Source organism: Corvus hawaiiensis, chromosome 20 (genome assembly GCF_020740725.1).
Source record: "Corvus hawaiiensis isolate bCorHaw1 chromosome 20, bCorHaw1.pri.cur, whole genome shotgun sequence".
Taxonomy (NCBI): Eukaryota; Metazoa; Chordata; class Aves; order Passeriformes; family Corvidae; genus Corvus; species Corvus hawaiiensis.
In genome coordinates this window covers 831,484-848,242 of record NC_063232.1, presented here as the reverse complement: position 1 = coordinate 848,242, position 16,759 = coordinate 831,484, and the positions used below count along the sequence as shown (strand labels likewise).

General features: G+C 48.6%; 1 protein-coding gene across 5 annotated transcripts in view; it reads right to left on the bottom strand.

Annotated features, from left to right (window-relative positions):
* NF1 (neurofibromin 1) overlaps nt 1-6,871 on the bottom strand; it is a 74,838-nt gene extending 67,967 nt beyond the window's left edge. For 3 of the 5 annotated variants that reach the window (XM_048324713.1, XM_048324715.1, XM_048324714.1), the window contains exon 1: nt 6,716-6,858. In XM_048324713.1, the coding sequence (XP_048180670.1) occupies nt 6,716-6,775 (60 nt within the window). In that variant the 5' untranslated portion in view covers nt 6,776-6,858. Of the gene's footprint in view, nt 1-6,715 lie in introns of all 5 variants that reach the window. The other 2 variants (XM_048324717.1, XM_048324716.1) reach the window with 2 other exon arrangements.
* Between the last annotated feature and the right edge of the window lie 9,888 nt (nt 6,872-16,759).

Here is a 16,759-nt window from a genome sequence, read left to right as displayed (position 1 = left end):
GAGTAGAAAAATGTAAGATAGAATTCTAAGAAAATATCCTTTATTTTAAAAATGGGCTCATTAACGACCAAAAATCATCCAAGGCTAACATCTGCAAGAAAAAAATGCATCTTGGGACCTGAAGGGAGGCAAAACCCCAGAGCAGGTGAGCAGTAGCAGTTGTTCCACGCATGTCCCCTGCTCTGTCACAGGAGAGGACTGGCCAAGGAGGAACCAGCAGTGGACCTGTGGCCTCCAGGGACGTGGGTAACTTTGAGGTCCCCCCACAAACACCCTCAGTGATGAATCTCAGCCTCAAACACACTTGAAGCACCAGTGAGCCCCATGTTACCTGTCCCTGCCTAACATTCAGTGGTAAAAACCAGACCTGAAATCCATCCTTTCCCAGAAAGAGAAGATTGAGAGCAACTGCACAGCCCCGAGATGTTCCTGCTGCTGTGGGAACACTGGGCACTTTGTTTCCTGCTGTACCCAAATTCTTCAGGGGTCACAAACGAGTCACTTCCCAGGCACACACCCACTCCCCCTGCCCGCTCCGAACCGCCACTTCTGGGACACTGCTCTTCAGAAGCAATTGTTTTACCCAGGATTTATATTTCTTAAAAGCAAACAAATACAGGAATTTATGCCACTTGTAAAGTGTGACCTTGGAATTCCCTATCCATAAAAACTTGAATCGCTACTACAAGTTTTAACCAATTTTGACCAGAATTGTGGATAAAGGTGTATTCTGACAGACAGCAACACCTCAATGGAAATGCCATGGTGTAACGTCTGTGCATTAGAAAAGATTATCTCAGAGAGAGAGAATTTAAGAAAGGGTAAAAGAAGGATTCCAAGGAATTACAATCAGCTTTACAGCTGCAAAGTGCTTTAGGAGGCACCTCCCAGGCTGGGTGCTCTGGGAGGGCACCCTCCCCACTGCCCCCTGTGCAGCCACCTGACACCACTGTCTGCTGGGAAAAGTCCAAAGGAATGGTATTGAAGAACTCCAGCTTGGGCCTTGGAACACTTTTGTCCAACAGTTCTGAATGCAGTGTGCCTAACCCAGCCTGTCCCCTGGGAGGGAAAGGGCCTCTGACACACTGTCCTGCTCTGATGCCATGGGGTGACTCCCTCTCCACGTAAGCCGTGCTTTGGTGTGGGTTCAAGCTCAATTCTTTTGATACCATGGACCAGGATCCCTATGGACACTGGCTGGGTCTTTCCTAAGAGAATGGCTGACTCTTAATGGAGAAAAAAGCTGGTCCTAGCACTCAGGATCAGACCAAAGACCCCGGAGCAGCAGCAGGTCCCTGAGGCTCCGGGAGCTGCAGCACCAAGCGCTGCTCCCAGGATGGCCCTTCCAGGACGAGGGCTGAGACTCCACCTGCAAAGCCACCCACAGCAACAAGTTCCATGGGGCAGTCCAGGTAATTTCCACTCGAATTTGTGATTCCCTGGCAGTTTGGACTGCAGTGCCTTATAACAGCGCGAGGTGCTCTAATGTGCTCGTTTTACCCCTGGAAAAGCAGAATAAACAGCATTTATGACTCAAGCTCTGTTTTCACTGTCAGATGTTATTTTTACAGTACATTTTTGGAAGTCATTGGTGGATGATAGATACCTTTAATTTAAAATTTCACTATTGCCAGTACATTTTATTTGAATTTTCAAGTCTCTGTGCTGACAGCAGCAGCAAAGCTCGATACTACCGAGTGCTAAAACACTTGAGAAGAGCCTCTCAAAGAAACTGTGTCATAGATCTAGTTCTGTGTGCTCCCATGCCAGAGAAACATCACATTACACACTTCTGGAGCTTCCTGCCACAACAGCCACTACAACAAGGTCACCTAGAAGTAAAACTGCTTTTTATACTATCATTTAAAATAAGAAACTATACAAAAAGGAAATATTAGCACTGTTATTTTGGGTTTTTTTAATTCTCAGCTCTTTTCTTTGTGCACTCTGACACGCGGGAACATTTTATTTCCCCTCACAGAATGTAGTGCCAGTGCTGAGTGACTAAAGAGAATCTACTTTACTTCTCTACAAATATCCATTAATCCAAACATTGGGGGGGGAAAAAAGCTGAAATTTTACTTTCATTTACTTTGATTTTATTTTAGAAAAAAGAAATACTGACAAACGGTTTCCTGTAGAGCTATTTGAATTAGAAACAGAAATTAGAGCACAAAGCTTAAATATAACTGGCTTCAAACTCTGAACACATGCCCTGCTCTGAGCTCACCCCAGTGCAGCAAAGGGACAGTCACTGCCCCAGCTCAGCTCCTGTCACCACTGACACAGGAAGCACCAGCCAAGGAGGCTGGAACTGCACTGGGCATGCACAGCCTACACCCAGGTGGGCTCCACATGCCCTCCCCCGCCCTAATGCAGCCTGATGGCTCCTTAAGGGGTCAAATACGCCACAGAGGACAGGGAACAATGCCACTTGGGTCTAAATTTGGCCTTATTTCATGCAGTGGACAAAGACAAAATAGGTAGATGAAATCTGGAACCTTTACAGCTATCAAACTGTAAATCTTCAAGATGAAGAAAGAAAAAAGATTTACTGTGTTTGGAGGTTTTTTTAACTTTTATCCAAAAACGTTCAGTTTAAAGAATCCTGCCTTGGTCATAGATACTAATTATTTAGAAAAATGCGTGTTTTTCATGGCAGTGAAGTGATCAGCACCTGTTCCAGGTATTCTCTAGTCTGATGCAAGAAGGTCCAATCTCTTGTTAAATGAACATGGACATTGGTTTGGAGCTACCACCACTGACAGGCCTGAGTGTGTCTGTAAGTTGTGCACTCAGGCTGTTGAGAAGAGCTACATTGAGCCATGGATTTTATCACTTGTAATTAATGAACACAAATCATCTCTATTTAGTCTGTACTTAACAGTCTGGAGAAACACACAACATCTAGGAAAAAATCCCTAGTGCTATTCTTAACAGCCCCAAAATCCACCTAAGTTCATCCTTCCAAACAATTTCTTGGAACTTTTCAGCAGACCATAATACACACACGAACTGGTGACAGAAAATCCCCACAGCACCACCCCTCCTCAGCATCAGCACTATCAGAACCAGACAAATCCCTCAAAATCAACAGGCATCTTCCTCCCCTTTATGAACACACACCTGCTAAAGAGGCACTATCCCCAAAAAGAACCTCACTGCTCAGCCTTCCCAAGAACACACAACTCTCCAAAGTTTTAAACAGGTCGCTCTAAAAACCAAGCATTTTCAGAAGGTGAACTAGAAGTTGGTGCTGTGACCAACTATGCATTTATCCATCCTGCCAACACAAACACTGCGTTAGGTGAGGAAGGGCCATGGATCGCCTGGACACTTCCAGCAGCTCCCTCCTGCAGCCAGGTAACACCTGTGGCACTGGGCCATTCCCTGCCCTGTCCCTGGGCACCAGCCCTGTGCAGAGCAGCACCTCAGCTGCCCATCCACTGCACACACTCTGAGAACCATCCCATCACAGCCACTGCAGGTTTCTGCTACGGGAAAGATGAAACAGCACACCTTGAGCTGCAGGGCAGGGCTCCAGCCTGGCTCAGCCCTCAGCTCCTGGGGGAATCCGCCCCACACACAGCCGCTGTGGAAAGGAGCTGCACCTTCTGCCCAGCCCAGCCTCACCTCCCGGCACAGGTACATCCCCGGGGGGCACAGCCAGCACAACACAGGAAACGCCCCACAATACATCCCGTTACTACAAGTGATTTCCTAACAAGCCACGAGGAAAACAAGAGCTGGTACCTGCAGCCACTGCTTTTGCAGGTCTCTGATTCTGCACAAATTTCAAACATTGTGGAGAAAAATCAACAGGAGGAGGGAATATTTGCTTTAACTTAATGCCTTTTAACCAAAGGGAGAATGGAACATTACTACTGACTTTCAGTTTTTACACACTTTCTTAACTGAAAGCCATCATACCTCATGAACTGCAAATGGGGAGCCTAAACTAAAATCCACATAATAAAAGGCTTCTTTCTTTAAAGCATATCGGAACTACAGGATCACTGCTGTTGGAAGAGACCTCTGATATCATTGAGTGCAACCTGTGATCCCCACCTTTTCACCAGCACAGAGCACTGAGTGCCATGTCCAGTCATTCCTTGACTACTTCCAGGGATGGGCACTCGACCACAATAACCACTTACATGGCCATAAGTTTACAAAGGATTAATACTTTTTATTACATCTGACAGTTTTAAACCAGTCTAGATGTAAATGGTTTGGGCAGTCAGACTCCTCCAACTATGCTCACAACTATTCCAGCACTGTGCCGGCCTTCCTGTGATTTCACATTGTAACACACTTAAAGCACTATGAAAACACAACCCATAGAATTGGAAATGAACATTTCCAGGGGAAAAACAGAGAAAATTTTATTTTCCAAAGCTCTGTGTCTGAAATCACAGGGAATTCCACTAATTTCCAGGCTCTTTGTGCTACTGCAGTCTAATTTTATCCTGCTCACCCCAAGTTTTGAGAAATACAATAACTAGTACTACACACAGGCTCTGCTGAGAGCTCTCCCTGTGCTCTATGTCAGCATGGTTTGGTCTCACAGGTACCAGCAACAGCTTCTTCTGCAGCAGCTGAAGCCTGGGGGCAGCCCCAGGACAGCCCTGCAGCAAGTGAGGGCTCACTGGAGCACAGGGCAGGACTGGCAGGAGCTCCAGGGATCTATTCCATGAGCCAGGCACTGGTTAATTCACTAAACTCTGCTTGCCAGTCACTCCAGGCCCACAGAATTGTACACACAAAAGCAGATTTTGGTTAAAGCAGCATTTATAACAATAAACAAGAGCAGACCAGAGCAGACTGGTTTGTCCTGATTTCCCTTGTTCTCAATACAGATTAACATCCTCTCAGCTTGCTGTTTCATCTTTCCTAAAATGAATTCAAGCACTCAGCAAATGAATGAAAAGCCTGTCTACATCTGTAAATTTGGAGGAAAGATGGTTACACTTTCCTTCTTTGCAAAGGAAGGAAGAAACCCTGGAAAAGTTTGTCTTCCCCTGCATAGAAAAACCAAAACACAACAGACCCAAGCTGCCTTTCTCCCCCTCCTCACTCAAACACACTCCTGACATGCCAAGCAGCGGCTCCTGGTGCTGAATCGAGAGGTCCTGCATTCAGGCAGACACAGGATGCAAGCCCTCACACCTGCATGAACACCACTGAAATAATGTGCATATATTCTGTGTATTTTGATAAGACACCATGACTGTGACTGACAATGATGTATTTGATGTGTATTATCGCTATAATGCCAGTATTTCAGCATTTCAAGAATCAGAACAGCTTCCTTCCTATCTACAGAGGATTCCTCCCCTACACCTATCCGTAATCACGCCATAAAAAGTACAGAAAAAGAATTCTGTTCCAAGAAGTTCGTAACTCCTAACAGACGTTGGCAAGCCCAATTCCACAATCTACTTAACAAAGCAGAAGAGAAAGCCCAGGGCCTTTTAACACCGGTACATCAAGAAATATTTACTTGCATTATTGGGAACATAATAAATCCTATGTTTTCTAAGTTTATGGAAAAAATGATCTGTGACTCAAGGGGGAGAATAAGGTAACTATACAAATATGTCTACAACATATTGCAAAAATCTGCCTCAATTTAATGTCAAAAGACAAAGTTTGATATTTTCCTGTTCAAAACAAACTTCATATAAATGTAAAAAGGAACAGTTTGTTTTCCTTGCACCAGGCCACATCTTTCTGAAGCCCAGCAGCACTGAGGAACAGATGCAGCACAGGAACAAGGCTCAGTCTGGAGAAGCAGCTCCACGTTTTTGATGGATTTACACCAAGCAGGGTCTCATAGAGCTGGGCCTCCTGTGACACAAAGGCTGCACTGACAGTGTGGCAAAATGAGACAGACAACACAGGAACTGATCATTGAGCCTCAAGGGAGCTCCCCCACGTCAGGAAAGCACCTTGGGAGTAGGGACGGAGTGTAAGCACTGAGCTTAGCCCCACTGAGAGTCACCCACCTAATCCCAGTAAGCAGTTCCTGCTGGTGGATCAGAGAAATATAAAGTCTAAGGCCAACAAATCCCTCTCCCTTCCATTCAGAAAATCCTTCTTCAAGCTACTAGTCCTGACTTTTGCGAGGAGACGTAAATATCCATCAGTGCAATAGAAAGCAGGGGCTAGAAGCCCCTCCTCACGCCCCAGAGCCGTGCTCGCGGGGCTGGCAATGGGACTGCACACCGACATCGCCCTTGCACCGGGGGGCAGGGGCAGCACCGCCGCTGCGGTGCCTCCAGCCCTCCCAAACCTCGTTCTCGAGGCTTTGCCTCCCTTCTGGAGAGCCAGATGATGTAAAGCAAGGACGAGAATTTCACAGGAATGTCTAGAGAAAGCAGAGACACTTCGGGAGAGGCGGGGGAGAAGCAGCGAAGGGGAGCCAGGCCCCTCCTCGCCGCCGCTGCCGGCACAAGGACGGATGCACCGCACCTGGAGCCGCCGGGCCCGGGCAGCGCCGGGACCCCCGTGCGGCGGCAGCGCCGGCCCCGCCCCGGGCCCGCCCGGCACAAAGGGCGCCGGGGCCCGGGGCCTCGGCCCCGGCACGGGCGGGGGGCGGCAGGAGCGGCGCTGCCACGGCCGCCCCCGCCCGGGGAGCGGGGCCGCTTCCCCGCCGCGCGCCCCCGGCCCTCCCCGCGGCCCTGGGAGGGGGACGTGCCGCCGCCCCCGCTACCTGCTCGTCGAAGCGGTTCACCACGGCCTGCACCCACTCCACGGGCTTGTGCGCCGCCATGTCCCGCCGCCGCCGCCCGCCCGGGGAGCGGCGGGTGCGCACGGGCGGGGTCGGTGTCGCGGGCCCTCAGCGCGAGGGGCCCGCCATGACACCTCACCGGAAGCGGGAGCGCGCGCCGCCCCCGCCGCCGCGCCCGCCGCGCCAGGGGCACACCGAGCCTCGCACTGCGCCTGCGCAACGCCCCCGCCCGCGCGCTCCTGGGCCTGCGCGGGGGCGGGGCCTGCGCGGGGGCGGGGCCTGCGCGGGGGCGGGGCCTGCGCGGGGCGGGGCCTGCGCGGGGCGGGGCCTGCGCGGGGGCGGGGCCTGCGCGGGGGCGGGGCCTGCGCGGGGGCGGGGCCTGCGCGGGGCGGGGCCGGGGTCCGCAAGAGGCATCCCGAGCGCTGGAATGGCACAAACCGCACTCGGAACCCCCCCCGAGCGCAGTTACCCCGCAGCTGCTGGCGCCCCCGCCCCTGCCCTGGCCGCAGGTGTCGGTGACTGTTCCACCCGCCCGCCCCGCGGAGCCCAGCGTGTCCGCGGCATCTCACAGGACCATCTCCGCTCCCCTTGCCCACAGGACCCTTGGCCGATGCTTTATTCCCCCTGCGGTGGCCACCTCCAACCGCTGTGCTTGACAGATCACCCACAGGTTTGCTGTCTCAGGCCGGAATACAAAGCTGTATTCTACCTTTCAAATATAAACCCGAATGTTTCTATAAATTAACTTATTCTGTTAACGTTCCAAGTCTTCACTGCAGAACTCTGACAGTAACTGCAGATCCGAGTGTGGCACCTTCGTCCCCAGCCTGGTCACCAGCCCCGGCCAACTGTTTACTCGGTGACTCAGAAAAGTAGGATACACACAAATAAACATCCACTTCCACTTTCCTTCTTGGGAATGTTAATTTGTTTTTCCTTCTGGGTAAACAGAAGCACAAAATAATGTTCTTTCATGCTACAGTACCGTTGAAATTCTGATTATATAAATAAAGATGCAGCTTGAGGTGAGGGCTCTGGAACAGCGGATTTAAAATTGGCAGAAGAACTGGAGAATCAAACGGAATTTCTGTCCCCCAACTCAGCCAGGGCCTCGATGTGACTCAGAGAGTCTTGCTGTTATCACAGCACACAGGAATTATTACCAGCAATAGCAATATCAAATTTATCCTGAGTTAACTTTCCTTGTAAATTATGAGCAATAAAAATCCTGTAATTTGGATTTACAGGACAAACAATTCCATTGCATTCTAGCATCAAATCCAGGAACTTGGGTGACAGCTAATATTGGAAGAGCAGATGTTATATAAAAAGATGAAAATCAATTGCAAATATCTTATTTAAGAAAAAACCCAATTAACTGGTTGAAGAATAATGAGTCGTTTCTGCCTGCACATGCTGCGGTTCTGCCTGTCAGGAAATGCAGAGAGCATCCCCACGGGCTCCGATGGGAGCCCAGCCCTGGCTCTGAAGTGCCCTGGGTCATGGAGCATCCATTTGCTGTGTGCTGTGGAGTGAAGCCACTGATCCCTCTGCTCCTAGGGCAGTCATGACCAGCACTACCCTGCTTCAGGAAGGTTTCCAAAGCTAACTGTTGTCTGGTGCTCCAGAAAAGCCTCCTCTGTGTTGGTTATACAGTCCTGTACCCAAATCACACCTGCGTGGTCTGTGCAGGGCTTTGTTTCATCACCAGAATCTCCCCAGGGGGAAGCTGGGGCTCTGTTCCCAAGAACTGCAGCTCCAACCGGATTTGCTGTGGGTGTGAGGACACCTGGGGCAGGGCCAGCACCAGGTGAGATCCCAGAGTCAGAGCAAAGGCTTTGTCACAGGGAGTGCAAAGGCAGAGAACACTAAACACGGACACCAAATGCACAGAGATGAACACAAAACACCCCACAGGTTCAGTGCAGCACAGCTCTTACCTAGGACGGTTTATTAACTCACAATTAAACCTAGGGGCTGGGTTTCCCTGCTGGAGGCAGAACTGACCCCGCTGGGCCCTTCTTGTCTCCTTTTCCAACTGTTTATATATTTGACCCCTCGGTGTCCCACAGTAATCAGGCAGGAATAATCTCCACTGAAGGCAATCCAGCCACAATCTTCACAGGGATCTCTACGTTCTGCCAAAATCTAAACAATAATAATTCATGTAGGGGCAGGAAAAGGGCTTCAGCTGACTGATATGGTTGTGAAAAACATGTCCCAAAATGCCAGAAAGAAATCGGGGTGATAAGATTAGACCAGAGAGAAGCATCCTGGGAACTCCTGACTGAGGTAGAAAAGGACAGGCTATTTCTTCCCTTCAAAATGTACTAAACAAAACAAACAGTGCTTCTTCCTGCTTCTGGCAGTGTTTTTCCCAAAGCAAATCTGTTCCCTAAAAGCAAACACGATTTGCTGTAGTATTCCCAGATTTTAGATGCAGGGGTTTGAATGGTGGTGTTGGAAACTCTCACAGTGTTTCCCCAAACTCACAGAAAAATTTCAGCCATTATTTAGACTGGAGACCCATTCTCCCACTGTTGCCCCCAAAACCCCACAATATCTCTACTATTAATTTTTGTGCCAGACCCTGCCTGTGGGTCCATGAACCCCCCACCTGATTCTGCCTTCCCCCAGGCAGACACAGGACAGTCTGTAACAGCCAGCTGGGTATTGTTGGAGGATGAACCATTCCAAGTTCCCCAGCTTCTGGTAACTCTTGAGTTGTGCCACCATTTCTTCAGCAGTCTTGACAGCAGTCTTGACAAACTCCTGCTTGTGGATTTTTAAGGACACTTTAGCAAGAGCTTTTTTATGTTCTTCCTTAAGCTTCTATGTAAACTAAAACAAGGAATTGTAGCCTAAGGCATCCACAGAGTGTTGTCAGGTTTTGGTGTGAATGCCAATGACTTTTCGTCACTAAAGATTTCCCATCGTGGTTGTCAAAGTGGCACTAGTGGCAGGAGTCACATGGCACAGGGAAATCCCTGCCATGTCTCTATTCCCTCTCAGCAGAGCTTTAGAGCCTGAACAGCCAAGGCATAAAGTGTGAGCTGGAAATCTATCTGTGTGGGAGGAGTCCCCCTCGTGAAATTTCCAGCCATGGATGTTTTTAATCCAGCCAAAAATGGCCCTTGAATCACTGCCTTGGAGGTATTCTGGCACTTCTGCTTTTTGCCTGAGTTAGAGGACGAGGAAGCAGATGAGAAGGTTGAGGCACACGGTGAAAACAACCTGGCCAGGTCTGCAGGAAAACCTCAGGGAATTCTCAGCTCACACTTTGTCCTTGCTGGGGAGTGAAGGTGCTGATCCTATGTCATAGATACCATCAGCTAACAACACCTTCAATAAAGTCCCCTTCAAAGGTAGAAGCCCTGTGGCATTTCCTTCTTTTCTGATGCATTTTACCCTTTCAGATTCAGTTAATTTCTGAACATCACCCACACTGTACCCAGGAGATCTGGGCCTTTCTGGAATTACACCTGAACTGGCTCTTGGAGGTGACACTTCTCTTGGCTTCTTGACAGACAATATGGATTTTTTTTTTTTTTGCCCGCTCACATCTTTGTCTTCTGCTTTCCTCTACTTTGTGTTTTCAACTCAAATAGTTTATTTATAAACCTTTTCTTCTTCTGACTCTATTTCCTCCTTTGACTTTTTTCTCTCCATTCCTCCCATCCCAGTCTCGCATTTTCACCAGCATTTGTCAAACACTCCAGCAGAGGCTCAAATACGCTGAGTGACACTTTTCAGTTTCTATTTATCAGCTTTGGTACAGAAACTTCCCATCCCTTCTGGAAGCATTCCTCTGTAAGGCACAGGTTTGATCCCAATTCCTGATGGATGGGGTGTCATTGTGAGGGAACTGTGCCAAATCTGCCATCAGGGTCAAAAATATTTCCACCCTGTTCATAAAAGAAGCCAAGCAAACAAACCTAAGTGAAGGAGGAAGGCAGGGAGAAAGGAAGGGATCTCCCCGGTTTTAGTAAGAGGTGACTTAAACTCCTCAGCCACAAACCCCTTAAAGGCGGGGTTTAACTCGGAGCGGGCAGGCTCCCAAGGGGAGCCCGGGGCCTCCCTGGCAGAGCTGCAGCTCCTCCTCTGCTCAGACACTTCGGTGTCTCCCCACTCTCCGCGGGCTCCGAGGACGCCGCTCCGATGCATTTGTCCATCAGAGGGCATTAGAGGCCGCTAAACCTCTCTGCTTCGGGCTGGCCACGAAGAACAGCCCGATTGTTCATCAGCGAGCGCTGGGTTCGTGTTCGCTCCGGGACCGTGTTTTACTGACTTACCCGGCACGTGCGGATACATTGCAAAACGTGAAGAAACCTTTTCTGTAGGGTAAACCACGGATTTTCCTTTGTGTGCTCTGCTTCCCAGTTCCTCCCGGACTGCAACAGGATCTGTTAAACAAGAACAGAGACAGCAAATGATCTGACTAGATGAATGGTAATCACAGAATGATGGATTATGCTCCAGAGAAATTAGAGATTCTGTACAAAATACTCACATTGGAACTTGTAACCCAAAAAGCCCAGTCATCAAAGGATCATTCAAATTGTAGCACGATGTTTCACACAATCAACTCTAAACGCAAATATTTCTGTTCCAGTAGAAATCTCATTTGGATGCAAAACACCAGGAGTTTAATCCCTGATACTTGATCTGATAAAAGAAATAGTCTATTATCAAGGCCTCGTAAGAGTTCAGATATTCCAATTGCACTTAATGGAGCAGAGTATTTTCTGAAATGGAGGCTGATGCATGCACGGGAAAGGGACACAGCCCTGTTAGTGTCTGCCCGTTTGCCTTGGAGCTATAAACAAGCTCTTTGTCGAGTCCCAGTTGAAGTTTGTTTGATCACAATCACTCCCAGTGTATGTGTTCATGTTCTAAAGACTTCAGCAGAATGAGATCATTTTGTGTATCTACTTTTCCCTTCCCCAGTGAGTAATGCCATCCCCATATACGGCAGTCATTGCAGAGGTTAAGTTACTTAAATATTATAAAGCAGTATTTTAATTGTTCTGGATGACTAATCAGCTCAGCCTAGGTTAGAACATTGCCCCAAAGGATAATTCGATTTTATCACTTCCCCTCCCTGACTTTGTTTCCTTTCTTGTTTATCACACAACAGGGTCAGCAAGAGGAGCTTTCAGCTTGTTCCCAGTCCCCACCTCCTCTGCATCCTGCAGTGTTTCCACTGCAAGCAATGCAGGATTATCCATAAAATCACATTAAACTTGCCTGTGCAATTCCCATTCAGTTCAGTGACATTATTTCTCAGTTAGACCAGCTGATTTTAGATTATAATCACATAGTCTGGGAGCCAGGATTTGGATTCAGTACCATCAGCACATCCTTCAAGAGTAGCCTTTGTTGCAGCACCCTGGGTCTGAGCCCTGCTGCACCACAGCACTCCTCCTGCCAGTTCAGCACTGACCAAAGGGCTGGGGGCAGAAATGGGATTTACTGTCATAGGTGGAGTCAGTGGTTGGCAAAGACCTGCAGCATTTACACATGGGACACTGGGCTTTATTTTAACTTAAACATGGATGCAGTGCACTGGGGAGAAAAGCCACTGGAGCAGCCCAGCCATCAGAGATTGCCTTTCCTTCCTCCTCTGTCTTCTTAAGAACTGGGGTGTAGGGGAGGGACTGAGGAGGGAAAGGAATTGTCTGATGGAAAGGTAAGTCTTTAACAACTGGGAGAATGTCAAGATCAGAGCTGAGTTTTCTGCTTCTTAAACAACCTCTGTGTAAGCCTGGTGTCAGCCTGTATGAATTTATGAATATAAAGAGTCTTTGTTACTGAAGAGTTTTCCCCAACTGCTGCTCAGTTTCCTCCCCATGACTCATGCCATTAGCTGATGCTGCCCTATTTAATTGCAACTGCTGCTTAAGCCCACACAAGCTTTTCTAAAATAAAACTTTGAAAAAGCTTACTTGCAGTAGATATCCAGCAGTTTGGATGGATGGTACATGGCAATATCCTTTGGATAAAACATGTGCTGCTTTGCTGGGCTTCCAAATAATGCTGAGCAGCACAGAGGCCTCGGTCATGGTGCCTTTGAGCTGCTGTTAAATGGAGCCAGAAACTGGGGATGAAGCTTACCCTGGAGCTGTGCCCCTCTTGTGAACACCAGGGTTACATTTGCACTTTCCTGGTGAGCCCCCAGCTGGCATCCAAACACAGATCCAGTCTTTGTATTTATTTTTTAAATTCTCTGGCCACATGGGCAATGACAAGGTTGGAGAACCAAACTGCTGGCCATTAATAGCTCTCCTTGCCGTAAACCTGAACCTGACCCTTTAAGGTCTCATTAACCTGCTTTGCATTTTTGGACTCGTTTTTCATCGTGGGTGTAATTTTGCAGTGCTGCAGATCCATGGATTTCCCAAATATCATCATGTGACTTAAAAGCAGCAGCAAAACAAAGGACACCACCTCTGCCGTGCTTGCAGTCATAACAGGGATTAAGAAACAGCAAGAAAACATTCCAGAGCTGCAGAGGGAAGGGAAAAATGCCAAGCTCTCTTAGAGTATGCAGTATGACAGGAAAAGCAGGCTCCAACAGAAAGAAGGCAAGAGGGCAACGCTTCCAGGCTCAGTAAGGAAGGAAAGGAAAAGATTACAGCTGTGTAGCTCACAAGCTTCCTCCAGCTTGTGTAATGGAATTGCACTTTAAATATTTTCTTGTGTTAGACTGGTGGGATTCAAGTGGTCAATTCATCTTTTCCTTCCATGTATGGATCTCAATTTAAATTTTAAAAAAGAAAATTTCACCCATTTTTTGCACAGTCACGGCTGAACAGCCTTCAAATGCAGCCCAAAAAAAGGCCTGGATTGAGCCATGTGGGAGCTGGAAGGCTTTGACCCAGGAGCATGGAAGGGACTCCAACTGCAGTGTAAAGATTAGAAGCTGCATGTAGATTGAGTGTGAGTAAGTCTGCCTGAGTTGTGTAACTCAGCCTTTACTGCACAACGTGCTGTTTGCACTGCAGGGGCTCGTCAGGGCTCCCACTGCATCCCAGACCCTTTGAATTAGTGCTGCACAGGCACAGATGGAAAAGCAATCCCATCCCTGCAGCCTGAAAAGATGGAACAGCCAGGCAGCACCACAGGGCCGGCCTCAGACTCCCCCAGACCAGGGCCCTTCCTGGAAACTGCCCCTTCCCCAGAGCCTCGGACAGCAGCTGGCCTGTCTCCGGCAGGATGCAGCCTCGCAGCATGGCTGCAGATTGGCTTACATGGCAGGTCTGGCAGGAATGTGCTCTCTATCCCGTCTTTGGTTCCCAGCAGCCTTTTCCCAGTGACCAGAGCATTCCCAAGCCATTCCCAGTATTCAGCTGCCTTGGCACGCCGTGAGTCCCTTTGTTCTGCAGCTGATCCCTGTGTCCGTAGATCTGAGCACGTCCAGCTCATCCCCCATTTATGACATCTGGCAGAAAGGTAAATTATGCTCCCACAAATCCTGCTTTGCTTTAGTGGGGAATCTATTAACCTTATTTGTTACAAACTTTGTGTGCAATCTGTGCCTTCTGGTGAGCTTTAATGAGAGTATAACCAGAAATCTCGTCAGCCTCTTTCAGGAAACATTTATAAACAGAGCAGAGCAGAGCAGGCCCCAGTGAACCTGTGTCCTACCTGTGTACACACTGCCCACGCGCTGCTTGCACACGGGACTCATTAGCTGCCAACTGCTGTATTTTCAGTGCTAGTGGCAACACAGCTTTTACTTTCCACACTACAGAGACTGCTGGGATAATGGAGACCATAATTACATCCAGCCACTCGTTAGGGCTCAAATTACAAAACCGGATTTCTGTGCCAGACCTTCAGGAAGTAAGCCATGGAAGGAATCTCACAAATAACCTGCAATTACGTTAATGCAGAGGGCAGGGCCTTCCCTTAAGAGCTCTCAGACTCACTGGAGTGACCCTGGCTGGCTGACAGAGCCAGACATGCAGTGGAGAGAAAGGTGATGCAGGAAGTGAATTAGACAGGCACAGCCCTGGTGCCTCTGTACCCAGGGCTGTTTAGGAATAGACATAAAGAAACAAAGCCTGTGGTGTGGGGCAGCCAGACAGTGGGGTCTGTGTTGCTGTGGCTTATTCCTTTACCCTGTGGAATGGGCTGTGCTCACATAAGGCACATGCACATGATCACAGCTCCATTTGCAGTGTGAGTTTAACCGTGTCTCTGCACAGAGCGTTCTCCCAGCCCCGGAAAGCTGCGAGCAGACCAGCACTCACACCTGCACAGGAGTGTGGGGAACAGAGACCTGGGGGCAGCCAGACCTGGAGAGGGCATCACTGAAAGGCACAGCATGGCCAGCTCTGCTTAAAGCCCCCTCTCCGTGTGTCTGTGCACAGGGTGCCACCATGAACCGCTTCACGCCGGCCTCACTCTGCACACACCGGGAAAGCACAGCCCCACATGCCCAGGGCACCACAGAAGGCAAGTTCCTGTGTTCCCCCCTCACTCTTATACCTATTTACAATATTTTTACAACCCAAAAATAGGGGCTAGGAGAAGTTTACTTGTCCAACCTCCACCTTCAAAGGATGTCCATTTCTCTCAGATTCTTCACCTCCTCCATAGCCCTCTGCACATGTCCCCTGTAACAACAGGGCTGAACACAAGCTACCCAAATATTTTCAAGCTCGGTTCCACACCAGCTCAGGCCCACCTCGAGCTGTTTGATCTGTGAGCAAACACTCTTTATCTATAAGCAACCTGCTCTTTCCCAACTCCCTGCAGCAGGAATGCAGCCTCGGCTGTTTCCAGGCAGAAGCTGTCACACACAGCCCTGCAATTCCCCAACATGCTGACTTCTTCTGTCCTGATTATTTTATTGATCTTCTCTACAGAATGTAGGAAGTCTATCCTATTTGTTTTTCCTATTAAACTCAACCTGCTTTTCTATAAATTGAATTTATGGATGATTTATTGACATTTACACTGACACCCTTCATGCCGTTGATTTTCCCTCTGGACAATCATGATGGTCCAATGCCAAAATACAGATTAAAAAAAGAAGAAAAAACAACCAAAAATATTCTTTCCATTGTGAACATGTTCAGCAGTTTAATACTGCCTGCACCCCAAGTTAACAGCAACCACTGTAAAGTTCTGCCTTGGGTCATATATTAAAAAAAAAAAAAAGGTAAACATTTCATATTAACACAAAAGCATTTGGGTTTGGAACAATTCAGAACACTCTCTGCTGTCTTGTGATCTGTACACTCAGAACTGGCCAGGACACAGCCCTTTTTCCGACTTGTTATGTGACTGCTTTGCATTCCTCTGGTCTTACACCAGCTTCCCAATCCCAGCTGGGTTTGGCCAATGCCTGATGGCACCAGGAGAATCGAGCAGTCGGCTCCTCAGCACTTGCAGAGGCAGCATTTTTGCTTTGAAAGGCACAACTTGTTACCCACTGAGACATTCAGCTCTTCTGGCTCTGCTGTACTGAGCAGGAGCAGGGAATGATATGCATGACAGGAGGGAGGATAAGCAGTCCAAGAAAGGCTATTTTAAATCTGGCAGACAAGGCTTGTTGCAGTTCAAATTCCCCCAGAAGGCAGAAGTTAGGAAACAGCAAAGTTAGGAAGCAGCAAAGTTAGGAAGACAGCCTTAGTGCTTCTGATTCTACCTCCCGTGCCCTGGCCACGAGGCCACGTGGTCCCACTGGCTTTACTGGACCAGGCAAAACATTTTTAACCCTGGTTAAAGTCACAGACTTGGGGCTTTGCAGCACTGGAAATATACAGATATAATTAGATACAATTACATTAGAGGGAACAGCAGATCCTGTGCCTGCCGGCGTTGAGCTGCTCCTCCCTGGCCCGGACACCCCTCTGCCAGCTGAGCTCACAGCAAACAGCCTGGAGAGGAACACACAAACCCAGCATGTTCCAGACAGGATGCTTTAAGGAAGAAGTGAAATAGCTGTGTGGTAGAGGCAGGGATGTTGGAGGTTGTGCTGGCACACGTGAGGGTGGGAGTACATGAGCCCAGGCT